Below are 15764 nucleotides of genomic sequence, written 5' to 3'. Positions count from 1 at the left end.
CTATTCACTGACTTTTACTGGAAGTTTGTATTAAGCATTGCCTAATGCATATCCCCTCCTGGTCAGCTCTGTTGGAGGGGGGGGGGGGGGAAACTCCTCATCATACTGCTAGTGTTACTGTGGGAGGGGCTGCCTCTTTCAGAAGGTGAGAATAGGGAGCATGCAGAATTTCTGGAGAATTTCTGAGCCAACTTCTCTGGTCAGTAGAAGAGCTCCACCCAGAAGAGTTAAGACATCTGAATCTGTTTAAGAGCTGATTGAAGGTGTGTTGACTGATGGCTCTGGCGCTCCTGATTGTAGTCCTTCTCTGTGGCACTTTGTGGGTGAAAAATGGGGGTCAATAGCCAGGTTCACTGTGGATAGCTTCTGTCACCTGTAGGAGGGAAGCAGAGAGGGAGAACCATATGGGCAGTGAGCTCCAGCTGACCTACAGAAGTGGGAAATTGGTGGCAGCTGGCAGGGGGGGGGGAATGTTTGGGGAAGATGGAAGGGAAGGTACATAAGAACATAAGAATTGCCAACTCCGGATCAGACCCTAGGTTCATCAAGTCTGGCGATCCGCACACGAGGAAGCCCCGCCACATGTACCCCGGCATATATTTAGTCCCTATATCACCCTATGCTTCTCATAGGGAGATGTGCATTTAGTTTACCCTTACCTGTATCACTCTATGCCACTCATAAGGAGATGTGCATCTAGTTTACCCTTAAATCCTAGAATGGTGGATTCCGCAACCACCTCCTCCGGGAGAGCATTCCAGGCATCCACCTGCGTGAAACTGAACTTCCTGATATTTGTCCTGGACTTGTCCCCCCTCAGCTTTAGTCCATGCCCTCTTGTCTGTGTCACATTGGACATTGTAAATAACTGTTTTTCCTGCTCTGTTTTGTTGATTCCTTTCAGTATTTTGAAAGTCTCGATCAGATCCCCTCGTAGTCTCCTCTTCCCATGGGAGAACAGCCCAAGTCTCTTAAGTCGTTCCTCATAATCCAGGTTCTCCATACCTTTCACTAGCTTCGTTGCTCGTCTCTGCACCCTCTCCAGCAGTTTTATATCCTTCTTTAGGTATGGAGACCAATGCTGGACGCAGTATTCCAAGTGTGGTCTGACCATTGCTCTATAAAGCGGTATTATAACTTTCTCCGATCTACTTGTGATTCCCTTCTTTATCATGCCTAGCATTCTATTTGCTTTTTTCGCCGCCGCCACACATTGCGCCGACGGTTTCAGGGTCCTATCTATCAGTACGCCCAGGTCCCTTCCTTGTTAGGTCTTTCCCAGAGTTGCATCTGACATTCTATAATTGTGTTCCTTATTCTTTCTGCCTAAATGCATCACTTTGCATTTTTCCACATTAAACTTCATCTGCCATTTCTCTGCCCATTTCTCCAATCGACTCAAGTCGCTCTGTAGTTCCTCGCTATCCTTCTGCGATCTGATTGCTCAGCATAGCTTTGTGTCGTCTGCAAACTTGATGATTTCACTGAATGTTTCCTCTTCTAGGTCATTTATGTAAATATTAAATAATATGGGCCCAAGTACCGAGCCCTGGTGTACACCGCTAGTCACTTTCTCCCAGTCTGAGAACTTCCCATTTATGCCCACTCTCTGCCTTCTGTTCTCTAGCCATTTGCCTATCCATCTTAGTATATCTCCCTCTATTCCATGGCTTTGTAGTTTCCTGAGAAGTCTTTCATGTGGAACCTTATCGAACGCTTTCTGGAAGTCGAAGTATATAATATCCACCGATTCTCCACTATCAATTTGTCTGTTCACTGTCTCAAAAAATTGAAGTAAATTCGTCAAACATGATTTCCCTTTCCTGAATCCATGTTGACTGGCTCTCATCAGGTCGTATGTGTCTAAATGCCGGACTATGCTATCTTTAATCAGTGCTTCAACCATCTTTCCAGGGACAGACGTGAGGCTCACAGGTCTGTAGTTTCCTGGCACTCCTCTCGATCCTTTTTTAAATATCGGTGTGACATTCGCTATCTTCCAGTCGTCTGGTACCTGTCCTGTTCTAATTGACAGGTTGGCAAGTTTTTGCAGTAGTTCTCCGATTTCAACTTTCAGTTCTTTTAAGACTCTCGGGTGAATTCCCGTCTGGTCCAGATTTGTCACTTTTAAGTTTGTCGATCTGATGGTAAATCTGGTCCAAGTCCACTTCTACTGTGGTGAGGCTGTCCTCTACGACTCCCTTGAACACTTTCACTGTTTCAGGTATTGTAGCGGTGTCCTCCTTTGTAAAGACAGATGCAAAGAAGGAATTTAGTCTGTCTGTAATTTGTTTGTCATCCTTGATGCACCCTTTTCCTCCTAGGTCGTCCAGCGGTCCCACTGCCTCTTTTGCGGGGTTTTTTCCCTTTTATTTATCTAAAGAAGAGCTTGAAATTTTTGGCCTCTTGTGCTATTTTCTCCTTGTAGTTCCTTTTGGCAACCCTCACCGCCCTATGACATTTCTTCTGATCTTCTTTGTGTTTGTTCCAAGCTTCGGTTGTTTTCGTGAATAGGGGTGTAGGGTTAGTGTATCCCTATGGTGCTTACCTAGCAACCATACGCAGTTGAACTCCCCTCAGGTTACTCTTATGTAGATTCCAGAGTACTGTAAGATGTAGTAGAACCAAAGTATTGGGCACATATGTTTACTATTTCCCTCTAGGAATCACACACAACTTGAATTTTCATTGTTTCTGTAGGTGACCTCATTTGTCTAGTGGTGGTCTGAGTGCACCGTGTGTACAGTCTATGATGCCTATGACTGAAGGGAAGTGGGCTATGGTGTAGAACTCATCATGGTGCCCTGTAGAGTCTGGAGAGTGGTGGGGAAGGTTATGTAGTCATGGGTGTGGGTGGGGAAGGTTATGTAATCATGGGTGTGGGTGAGGAAGGCTTGTAAGAACTGGGTGAGGCAGTTTGAGGATAGTGGGCTGGGTGAATCCTGTATTAGCTGCTAAGACAGACTAGAAGCTCTCTGCCTAGGAATGTGAGGGAAGTGGTGACTATGATGTGGATAGGTATGGGGTTGTTCCTGCATGTATGTGATTAGAGAAGGGGTTTCAGTTGCTGACAGAGATCCTGTATAGTTGCCCTGTTGAAGTAGTATCATTCCTGATCTGTGAGGTCTAAGAAGCAGAAGGAAGACCTGAAGACTCTCATGTAGGGATATCTCCTGCAGATCCTTCCCTCTCTCTCTTCCTCCTGCAGCAGAATCTCAGCTATTAGCAGCGCATTAAGTGCATCCATGACCCACCACTACAGGTGCAGCCCACTATCCCTGCTAATTACCACCACCTACCAAAGGTTGTGTTCTCCTCCCTAGACAGACAACCCCTGGGCACTCACTATTCCAGATACAGCCAGCAACAGCAGTCCTCAATCAGTCAGACCACCCCCTCAGAGACAGTAGACACAGATAAGACAATCAGCACTCACTCTGTAGCTCCTGTCATATTGTTCAGACAGAATGAGACAGCACAGTGACAGAGAGGAAGGTATGCGAGTAAGTGTAAATGGAAGGGAGGTGGAGAGACAGGTATCTGGTAGGAAGGGTGGGGAAATAGGACAGCAGGGGTCTGTGAGGTACGGGTGTGGGGTAAGAAATGGGTGAGTCAGAGAAGCAGGTTAGGTTAAAGTTGAGAAGGGGACACAGACAGACAATCTAGCACTCAGTAATTCTGAAATTATTTAAACGCTCAGCTCTAGCTCTCTAGATTGCTAGTGGGTCAAAAGACAGTCTGGGACTCACCTTATGCACTTTTAAAACAGGTTTAACTATAAGCGACTTTGGGCACACCTGAACAAATTATCTTGGTATCTGTTGTTATGCTTGGATATCCATTCTTTAAGCACACTAATGTCACGCCCACATAATGGCAACATATTGGATGTCTTTTGCTGGGAGTCCAGTGCTCCTGGACATCTTTTTAAAAACCATTTGATTCACTGGACAACAAACTTTTTGCTTCTTTATCACTTTCAGGTGTATCTCATGGATTTTTGGCTGTTGATCACAAAAATCATTGAATTTTTTTTTTAATTTTTTTTTTAGTATTTATATACTGCTTAAAGCCTAAGCAGTATATATTAAGGTACTTCTCCCTATATGTCCTGGTGGATTTACAATCTGACTAATGTACCTGGGACAATGGAGTGTTAAGTTACAGTTATTTTTATTTGATATACTACAATTATTAAAAGAAAATGTTAAACCAGTTTACAATAATAAAAGCAGGGATAAAATTAAAATAAAAACTGTCAAGGTAGTAAGACCAGGACAAGGAAACAAACAGGACACAAGAGGCTGGGTTTTTTTTGGACAGCCCTTTAGTTTCTTGATGTATTCTATTTTCTTGATGATACCTGATGTTTTCTTCCTCTGGCTGCCATTGTTTGACTATATTTACACTGTATTATGCTTGTTTCTCTTGTTGACTCCTTAATAAAAATGATTTAAAAAAAAAAAAAGAAGGGAAAGGTTTACAATATGTCATGGGAAAAAACCATAAGGGAAATAAAAGAAGGAAAAAGCATTCACATAGAAAACGGTCTATGAAAGAGGTGTTACAAATGCCTTTGTAAAATAGTAAGCTTTTAGCTGCGACTTGTCCATGGTCACATGGAGAAGTACTGGGCTTGAACCTGCAACCTCAGAGTACTGAGGCTGTAGCCCTAGCTCCTAGCCACTCCAAAATTAGGTATTGTGTACCATTTTAACAAAAAGTACATTTTTACAATTTGTTGTTATATTTTCAGGCTAATGCAATTAATTCTTAGCCTAATTCTTCACATTTTACCTATTGTTCACATTTTACCTTGCTGGATATTGTGTGGGCATGTCCAGGTATACATTCAGGGCAGGTTGCATAATGTCCATTGAAATGATGCAGTCTGGGCATACTTGTACATGGGCTTGATGGATGCTACCTGAAAAGGCTATATAAAAGCAGTTTGCATACAGGAATAATCTTCATTATGTGTCTATCAGTTCGGGTATATTTTGATGCTTCAAGACATAGTAACTTAATTAGTAAGCCAGTTAATTATTAATTGCTATAGGATGATTTGTGACAGCAGAAATATCTTACCAATGTCGCAACAGCTGTGATACATTCTGCTACATTTGTGGCGAGTACACACTTAAGCCTCAAAGATACACCATAACTCAACTTGTTAAGAAAGCATAAGAGCTGTACTTCAGTTGCGAGATTGGTGATCAAGACAAACCATGGGCTCCTCATATTTGTTGTGCAAGATGTGCTGTTGATCTTAGAGCTTGCCTCAGAGGTACTTAGAAGTCAATGTCATTTGCTATCCCAATGATATGGTGAGAACAGAAAAATTACTTGACAAACTGTCTGCCAAATGTATCTGGTTTCTCTTGTATAAATAAGAAATCAATTGAATACCACAATCTTCCTTCAGTCATGAAACCAGTGCCTCTTGATGACAGTCTTCTGATACTGAAGCCACCAGAGAAATGGAGCTTAAACAAAACTGATGAAGAATCTGCAATGCACCAGCCAAGCACTGAGAGTGACATTGATCCTAAATTTGAACCATGCACGTCTGGTGAACCTCATCTTATAAAACATTCAGAATTAAACGACCTGATCAGGGACTTAGGTTTGTCAAAAGCAAAAGTAGAATTATTGGGCTCAAGACTGAAGGGATGGTGTTTGCTCTGGCCAGGTACAAAAATTTCTGTCTTTCGAAGCTTCCACCTGGGCAAACAGAAACAAACAACGAAGAACTGAGAGCTGAGTTGAGGCGAGAAGGTAAAAACGCAAACACCATAGTTATGGGAGATTTCAACTATCCCGAGATAGACTGGAGCCATGGAGCTTCAAAATGTTCGAAGGAAACGGAGTTCCTGGAGGCAGTACGGGACTGCTTCTTGGAGCAGCTTGTCAGGGAATCAACAAGAGGGACAGCTATTCTGGATTTAATCCTCAGTGGGCTGAAAGGACCTGCCCAAGAAGTGGAAGTAGTGGGACCATTAGGCAATAGTGACCACAACGTGATCAAATTCAAAGTGAAATTAGAAATGCCAAAGGGAAGAGAACCATAACAACAACGTTTAACTTCAAGTAAGGGAATTATGAAGCCATGAGATGAATGGTAAGGAGAAAGGAACTGCTCCAGGAAAACACGGTCGGTGGAGCAAGCCTGGACCACATTCAAGGACACAGTAAATGAAGCGCAAAACCTGTATATACCTAGATTTAGAAAAGGGGACAAAAATAATCAAACAAAAGACCCAGCATGGATATCCAATGAAGTTAGGAAGGTGACAAGAAAAAATCATTCAGGAATTGGAAAAAGGATAAATCTGAGGAAAATTGGAAAGAGCACAGGAAGCATCAAAAAGAATGCCACCGCGTGGTAAGAACAGCAAAAAAAGAGTATGAAGAGAGACTTGCCAAGGAGGCACGGAATTTTAAACTATTCTTTCGATATGTGAAAGGGAAACAACCGGCGAGGGAGGAGGTGGGACCCCTGGATGAGGGAGACAGAAAGGGAGTGGTAAAGGTGGAAACAGAGGTGGCAGACAGATTAAACACGTTCTTCTCGTCAGTCTTCACAAAAGAGGACACTTCCAACATGCCGGAACCGGAAAAATTCTTCAAGGGGGATCAAGGGGAAAAGTTATCGTCAGTGGAGGTAAGCCTCGGAGAAGTACTCAAACAGATAGCTAGATTAAAATCTGACAAGTCTCCGGGCCCAGACGGAATCCACCTGAGAACACTGAAAGAGCTCAGAGATGAAATAGCGGAGTTCCTACAACAGATATGTAACCTATTCTTGCAAACAGGGGTAGTCTTGGAGGACTGGAAGATAGCGCAAAAAAGGATCCAGAGGCGACCCGGGGAGCTACAGACTGATGAGCTTAACCTCAGTGCCGGGGAAGATAGCCGAATCACTAGTCAAGGACAGTATCAATGAGCATATAGAAAGAAATAATCTGATGAGAGCCAGCATGGTTTCTGTAAAGGAAGATCATGCCAAACAAACCTAGTGCACTTCTTTGAAGGAATAAATAAACAATTGGACAAAGGTGACCCCACAGACATCATATATTCGTAGGAGACCTGACTCAGGGGCTTCAAGGTAAAATCACATTGTTCACCGATGACGCCAAACTATGCAACGTAGTAAGTGAGAACACTATGCCTTAAAGTATGATGCAGGACCTACTTCTATTGGAACATTGGTCTTCGACTTGGCAGCTAGGCTTCAATGCTAAAAAATGTAAGGTCATGCACCTTGGCAGCAGGAATCCGTGCAGAAGTTACACACTAAATGGCGAGACCTTAGCTAGGACTAAGGTAGAACATGACTTGGGGGTGATCATTAGCGAAGACATGAAAACTGCCAGTCAAGTGGAGAAAGCTTCATCAAAGGCATGACAAATGATGGGTTGTATCCATAGAAGTTTTGTCAGCCGGAAGCCCAAAGTCATAATGCCATTGTACAGATCTATGGTGAGGCCTCATCTGGAATATTGTGTACAATTCTGGAGACCACAGTACCAAAAAGATGTGCTGAGAGTTGGGTCGGTTCAACGAATGGCTACCAGGATGGTCGCGGGGCTCAAAGATCTCCTGTATGAGGAAAGGCTGAATAAATTGCAGCTATACTCACTCGAAGAACGTAGAGAGAGAGGAGACATGATTGAGACATTTAAATATATCACGGGCCGTATCGAGGTGGAAGATGATATCTTCCTGCTTAAAGGACCCTCAGCCACAAGAGGGCATCTGCTGAAAATCAGGGGTGGGAAATTTCATGGTGACACCAAGAAGTATTTCTTCACCGAAAGGGTGGTTGGTCATTGGAATGAACTTCTGCTTCAGGTGATTGATGCCAACAGCGTGACAGATTTTAAAAGGAAATGGGATACACATGTGGGATCTCTAGGGGGGTAAAATCAAGGGGGTGGGTCATTAGAGTGGACAGACTTGATGGGCTATGGCCCTTTTCTACCGTCATCTTCTATGTTTCTATATATCTGGACTTCTAAAAAGCCTTCGACAAGGTACCCACGAGCGCCTACTAAGGAAACTGTGGAACCACAGGGTGGAAGGGCACGTGCACAGATGGATCAGAAATTGGCTGACGGACAGGAAGCAGAGGGTAGGAGTAAAGGGACACTACTCTGACTGGAAAGGGGTCATGAGTGGTGTCCCGCAGGGGTCAGTGCTGGGACTGCTGCTGTTCAATATTTATTAATGACCTGGAAACAGGGACGAAGTGCGAAGTTATAAAATTCGCGGATGACACGAAACTCTCCAGTAGGGTTAGAACTGTTGAGAAATGTAAAGAACTGCAAAGGGATCTGAACAAGCTGAGTGATTGGACAAATAGATGGCAGATGAGCTTCAATGTAGAGAAATGTAAGGTCTTGCACATAGGGAAAGGAAACCCGATGTACAACTACACGATGGGGGGGAAGTTATTGGGGGAAGGCAACCTTGAAAAGGACTTGGGAGTCGTGGTGGATAAAACAATGAAGCCGGCGGCACAATGCGCAGCGGCCTCCAAGAAGGTGAACAGAATGTTGGGCATTATCAAAAAAGGTATCACTACCAGAACCAAAGAAGTTATCCTGCCGCTGTATCAGGCGATGGTGCGCCCACACCTGGAATACTGCGCTCAATACTGGTCGCCGTACCTCAAGAAGGATATGGCGATACTCGAGAGGGTACAAAGAAGGGCAACAAAAATGATAAAAGGCATGGAAAACCTTTCATATGCGGAGAGGCTGGAGAGGCTGGGGCTTTTTTCCTTGGAAAAGTGGAGACTTTGAGGGGACATGATAGAAACTTACAAGATCATGAAGGGTATAGAGAAGGTAGAGAGGGACAGATTATTCAGACTTGCGGGGGTAACAATAACAAGAAGGCACTCAAGGAAATTGAAGGGAGACAGATTCAGAACAAATGCTAGGAAGTTCTTCTTCACTCAGAGGGTGGTGGACACCTGGAATGCGCTTCTAGAGGAGGTGGTAGAGCAGAGTATGATTTTGGGGTTCAAAAAGGGATTGGACGAATTCCTAAAGGAAAAGGGAATTGAGGGATACTATACGGGGGCAAAGTGTTGTATATATAAGATCACTAATAGGTCTTTGACCTGGAGGGCCGCCGCGGGAGCGGGCTGCTGGGCACGATGGACCTATGGTCTGACTCAGCAGAGGCGATTCTTATGTTCTAATGTTCCAAGATGATTTAACAAATTTCTTTGCACAGGTTGAAAACCTCTGTATCTGCACTGACATTGAAGGGTTGTTCACAGTTTTGGGTTGTATGCATGGCCCACAGAAGTGGTGTCATTTTATTGATTCATCAATGTTAAGCCTCAAGGCTGTTTTGTTACACAATGGAATTATCTACTCATCGATACCTATTGGCTATACTGCATGCATGAAAGAAACATATGAAAACATGAAATTGCTGTTAAAGCATTTCCAGTACACAAAGTACAACTGGAACATCTGTGGTGATGTTAAAGTAGTAGCTCTGCTACTTGGAATGCAACTTGGATATACCAAGTACTGTTGTTTTATTTGTGAATGGGACTGCCATGCTAAGGTATTGCATTACATTCAAAAGAACTGGCCACTCCGTAAGAATTTGGTTCCAGGACAGAAAAATGTGGTACATGAACCACTTGTTTACCCGACAAAGATTTTTTTGCCTCCTCTTCACATAAAACTTGGACTGATGAAATATTTCATAAGAACAATGAAGGAAGACAAAGGTTTTCTTTATCTAAAATAAATGTTTCCAGGAATAACTGATGCCAAGATTAAGGAAGGCATTTTTGTCAGATCAGATCAGACACATCATCAATGATGAAAGATTTGAAGATCTGTTAGTCAGGCCAGACAAAATCACCTGGAAAGCATTTAAGGATGTCGTTGAGAATTTTCTTGGCAGTTACAGAGCACAAAACTATTTTCAACTGGTTGACAAACTTCTTAGATCATACAAAATCATGAAGTGCAACATGATGCATTTTCTACATTCACACTTGAACTTCTTCCCCACAAATCTTGATGCAGTCAGCAATGAACATGGCAAAAGGTTTCACCAGGACATTGCCACTATGGAAAAAAAGATATCAGGGCAACTGGAATCCATCAATGCTGGCTGACTATTGTTGGACACTGCAACAAGATGCACTGGCCACAGTAAAAATGAAAATCAGCGGGAAAACACTTTTAGCCATAGTGAACTATCACAACATATCAGAAACTTTCTGCATTAAAATAGTTATAGTCAATTAAAGATACTATCGTGTGTCTCAAAATTCCTACATGATACAATCAATGGGAAATTATATTTGTGTTTATTTTGAAAAAGTCTATCATAATCACCAGTTTGTTTTAAGGAAGCAAAGCATTTGGAAAAATCTGTTGTCAAGTTTCAAGTTTTGTCCAGTGAATTATGCCACTTGGATGTTTTCTTGTCTGCTTGGACATCTTGACCACTTTTGTAACCGTTTTTGGATATCTTTATGTTTTGAAAATGAGCTCCATGGGTTAATAAATTGAAATATATTCCCAATAACATATTAGATTTATAGAGTGCATATACCACAAATGATAAAACTCAATAATAGAGATTAATAATATAAAACAGCTCAACTGATAAACATAATAAATATTAAATTTGTACTGAGACTTTGTTGAATATGCTAACATGTGTCAAAATTAGGAATGAGCATGTTACCCATCTTAAACAAAAGTATGGAATAGTAAAATATTCCAGAACTCTGTATAAACACAACTGAAGGACATGATGTTTAGAAACTGGTATTATCAAGTGTTTGTGAGTTGTGTTGCATTCTTGTCCTCTATGATTGAAATGCCTTGTTCTTCGAGGTATTCAGCAACAAACAGCCCTTTGTTATGGTAAGCTATTTTACAATAAATGTGGGTCTAGAATATATTCTCCAGAGGATACGTTCACCTGACTAGATAATAAACCTCCTTGAATTTTGTGTGTGAAAGATCTTTCTAAATGTTGATCTACAGTTACCTAATGGCAGGACACCATATAGCACAATCAGTTGTTGGACATCTGAAAGGGAGGGCATGGGCTCAATGTCCATTTGATGCAGTGTGGCTCCCAAATAGTTGGACTCGCCTGAAAGGAAAGCAGAAGTATAATAAGAAGCCATCAAAGCAAATAACATACTGGTCTGAAATGGATACATTTTATTCATCATAATCTAATTCACTATTGCTGACTTACATATAGAGAAATAATGCATGGGCACTGCATAAATAATTTAAGTTAGAAAGAACATGCCAAGTTGGAGGGAGTAGAAGTCAATTCCCAGTTGAGGACATAATGGTAGACATGACAATGAAGCCGACGGCACAGTGCGCAGTGGCCGCTAAGAAGGCAAACAGAATGCTAGGCATAATCAAGAAGGGTATTACAACCAGAACGAAAGAAGTTATCCTGCCGTTGTATCGGGCGATGGTGCGTCCGCATCTGGAGTACATTATTGGTCGCCGTACCTTAAGGATATGGCAATACTCGAGAGGGTTCAGAGGAGAGCGACACGTCTGATAAAAGGTTTGGAAAACCTTTCATATGCTGAGAGATTGAGAAAACTGGGACTCTTTTCCCTGGAGAAGAGGAGACTTAGAGGGGATATGATAGAGACTTACAAGATCATGAAGGGCATAGAGAGAGTAGAGAGGGACAGATTCTTCAACCTTTAAAAAAATAAAAGAACAAAAGGGCATTCGGAAAAGTTGAAAGGGGACAGATTCAAAACGAATGCTAGGAAGTTCTTCTTTACCCAACATGTGGTGGACACCTGGAATGCGCTTCCAGAGGGCATAATAGGGCATAGTACAGTACTGGGGTTCAAGAAAGGATTGGACAATTTCCTGCTGGAAAAGGGGATAAAGGGGTATAGCTAGAGGATTACTGCACAGGTCCTGGACCTGTTGGGCCGCTGCGTGAGCGGACTGCTGGGCACGATGCATCTCGGCAGTGGAAATCCATGCAAAACTTACACCTTAAATGGAGAAACACTAGCTAGGACTTCAGAAGAACGAGACTTGGGAGTAATCATCAGTGCAGACATGAAGGCTGCCAAATAAGTAGAGAAGGCCTCATCCAAGGCAAGGCAAATGATGGGATGTATCAGTAGAAGCTTCATCAGCCGCAAACCTGAAGTCATAATGCCACTGTACAGAACCATGGTGAGACCTCATCTGGAATACTGTGTGCAATTCTGGAGGCCACATTACCATAAAGATGTGCTTAGAGTTCAGTCGGTTCAGCGGATGGCCACTAGGATGATCTCCGGGCTCAAGGGTCTCTCATACGAAGAAAGACTAAACAAATTGCAGCTCTACACACTAGAGGAACGCAGGGAAAGGGGGGACATGATTGAGACATTTAAATACATCACAGGATGTGTCGAGGTGGAAGACGACATCTTCTTTCCCAAAGGACCCTCGGTAACAAGGGGGCACCCGCTCAAACTCAGAGGAGGGAAATTTAATGGTGACACCAGGAAGTATTTCTTCACAGAAAGGGTAGTAGATCACTAGAACAAGCTTCCAATGCAGGTGATCAGGCTTCCAGCGTGCTTGACTTTAAGAATAAATGGGACATCCACGTGGGATCCCTACGAGGGTAGAGTTAAGGAACTAGGTCATTAGCACTCAGACTTAATGGGGTGGGTCAGAAGAGTGGGCAGACTTGATGGGCTATAGCCCTTTTCTGCCGTCATCTTTCTATGTTTCTATGTTTCTATGATGGACCTCAGGTCTGACCCAGCAGAGGCATTGCTTATGTTCTTATGTTCTCTACCTGGGTCAACCTGAGTTAAGGATCCTGTTAATTACAGATTAATTAACATAGACTGGTTCATAAACAATATACAAGTACAGTATACACAGCACAGAGAAGACAGCTACAAACTAGAAATCTGATGTGTGTATTAATGGTCCTGCCACAAAAAAGAGCACTATCTATGTGAACAAGTATTTTCAGGGGATGGTGACTGCCATGGAACAGAAAAGTTACTAGCCACAGGATATAAACAGTATTCAGACAGCTAAAACAACATAATAATCCACTATTACCTATGTGATATGTTTAAAAGATTTTTAACTGAAGTTTTAGAAGTTTCTTCAGATGTTGACTACTTCTATATTATGCATGCTTTTTATATGCCATCTGGAAAGAAACAGAATTTGCAAAACCAAAGGGATGTTTCGGTTGACACTGATATGTTGGATGTTTTGGATATTCTGTAACGTTCTGATTCTGATAGCATAATGTGAGAGTTATATGTGCGTAGTAGAGTTGGTACCAGCTTCTGGTGGTTTTTCACACAGGCATGGATGTGGAACAGTGTCTATGTTGCTTCTACTTCTCACTGTGTTGTCAAAGACATGCTGCAGCCTTCACTCCTTACCAACATATGACCAGCTAGAAGTGAAATGAATTGGGCTGATATAATGTACTTGAGGTCTTGCAAAATCATCATATTCCTGGCCCTGTGGAAGAAACTGCTGATTCATGATAATGTGGTCAGCAAAACATGATCTCACCCTTTTGGGCCCATTCTGAGACCTTCCTGAAACTTCCAGAACAATGTATTAAGCAATAGAGGGAGGGCCAAAGCCAAGCTGCCCTCTATATAAGCCAAAGCTGCACATCAAAACATCAGACTCACTGGCTGCCTTGACATCAGACTTAGAGGACACCATCTACAGTGTTCATCTGGATTGCCTACCTCTTGCTGCCTGCATGCCTCTCCAGGAAACTATGCTGTCAAGTGGTAAACCATCTCTGTTATTACTTGGGAAATATTAACAATAGCCTATCTTTAAGAGGCTTAGTGAAGGCTGTTGTGTGCTTGCTCTACTTGGTAGAAAAGCAGAACTTATCTTTCTTTCTTGCTGTATAACTTTCTTATAATTCTGACTCGCTCATGTATTATGCTAGCTTATACTGTAAATAAAAGCTTCTATTTTTCTAATACATGGCCTGGGTTATTGCTTCACAACCTCTTCAAAACACTGTGTAAATCACATTAAATCACCTGCTATTAGGCTCACTTTGTTTAAGAGTGGAGACAGTCAGTGTTCACTACACAGAGATAACAGATCTCAAGTGTCTGCAGTCAGACCTCAGGGCAAATCATAAGGAAAGACTCAAATGCAGACTATCATTGATCGTATGTTAACTCAAAGAAACAGTTCTAGTGAACAATTTTGACTGTTAATAACCGATGCTCCAAATGAACTGCCTTATTGATTTCGAGCTGTGTTGGGAAAGTTATGCCACTGCTCGGCATTAGGTCAGGTCATTGATGGTCCGATAGTGACTTTCATTGATAAAATCCTTTACCTACTGAAGAAGCCCGATGTAATGTGCTTTCGGGTGAAACGGAGATCTTCCGTCGGATTGTATTGTATTTATTGATTGGGCTGGGTGGGTTGAGATGCTCGACCCAAGCTAAGTATTACTCTAATTTAATATAAAAGATAAATAATAATGAATAAGATCTTTGGATATAGAAACATCTAAAATTGTTCATTTGGAGCATCGGTTATTAACAGTCAAAATTGTTCACTAGAACTGTTTCTTTGAGTTAACATACAATCAATGATAGTCTGCATATGAGTCTTTCCTTATGATTTGCCTTGAGGTCTGACTGCAGACACTTGAGATCTGTTATCTCTGTGTAGTGAACACTGACTGTCTCCACTCTTAAACAAAGTGAGCCTAATAGCAGGTGATTTACTGGGTTATTGCTTGTCATGATTAGGTTGTGGAGGATAGAACTTGGATTAGGGAGTACAGATCAGAGTCCTACGTACATACAGTGCTATTACATATACACTACTCCCAAGCACTGGTTCTTAGTGAATCAGGAGCACTGTAGGCATCCCCTGCACACATGAACCCTTATCAGCTTATAGATGTTTTTTTATGTTCAATATGTTTATTGGTTTTAGTACACAACAAGAAAAACAGATAAGTTCTTCCAATTAGACAGAATCACCTTCAAGGCCAGAAGAACCAACCCTCTAAGGAGAAGGAAGTGATGATCAGAGAGGGACAATGCTGTGGCATCAGTTCCAAGAATGACGATAGCATAGGTCAGAGGATGGTCGATGCCCAAAGCAGCTGAGATTATCTCCCACACATGTGTCCAAAAGTCTACCAATAAGGAGCAGTCAAAGAGCATATGGCGAAGGGTACCATCTGCAATGAGACAGGACCAGCATTTACTAAATTGTGAAGGTCCAAATTTAGCCAGCCGGTGAGGTGTCCAGAATGCTCTATGTAGGATGAAAAATGCAGTTTGTCTCATGGAAGAGGAGTGGAGAGAACGACCAGCAGATAACCATAGAGACTGCCATTCATTATTTTCCAAACACAAATTCAATTCCTCATGCCAATGTTGTATCAGCTTTTGATCATCCGAGAATTTGTAGAGTTGTAGTAGTTGGTACCAATGGGAAGCTTCCTTACCCTGGGAGGCAATTCTGTCACAATGCGTTATGAAGGAAGGGTAACCTAAAGCAAGAAGAGATAGTAGAAAGTCCTTTTTAATGGCATTGGTAAGTTGAAGCCATTTAAAAAATTGTGAGGGAGGTAAGCCATAAGTCCTGCAGATGGTAGCGAAAGGAAACCATTGATGGCCATCATAGAGCTGACTCACAGTCCATATGCCAAGGTCTTGCCAAGATTTCCAAGAGATCGGATTATTTTGA

General features: G+C 42.2%; 1 protein-coding gene across 6 annotated transcripts in view; it reads right to left on the bottom strand.

The window, feature by feature from the left end:
• Positions 1-15764, bottom strand: part of IQCA1 (IQ motif containing with AAA domain 1) — a 1056753-nt gene that overhangs the window by 376434 nt on the left and 664555 nt on the right. For 5 of the 6 annotated variants that reach the window (XM_033944078.1, XM_033944079.1, XM_033944081.1 and 2 more), the window contains one exon: positions 11044-11151. The exons of the other annotated variant lie outside the window; for it this stretch is intronic. In XM_033944078.1, the coding sequence (XP_033799969.1) occupies positions 11044-11151 (108 nt within the window). The remainder of the gene's footprint in view (positions 1-11043; positions 11152-15764) is intronic. 6 annotated transcript variants of the gene reach the window in all.

This window comes from Geotrypetes seraphini, chromosome 5, assembly GCF_902459505.1.
Source record: "Geotrypetes seraphini chromosome 5, aGeoSer1.1, whole genome shotgun sequence".
NCBI classification, from domain to species: domain Eukaryota; kingdom Metazoa; phylum Chordata; class Amphibia; order Gymnophiona; family Dermophiidae; genus Geotrypetes; species Geotrypetes seraphini.
This window is presented reverse-complemented; position numbering and strand designations above follow the sequence as displayed.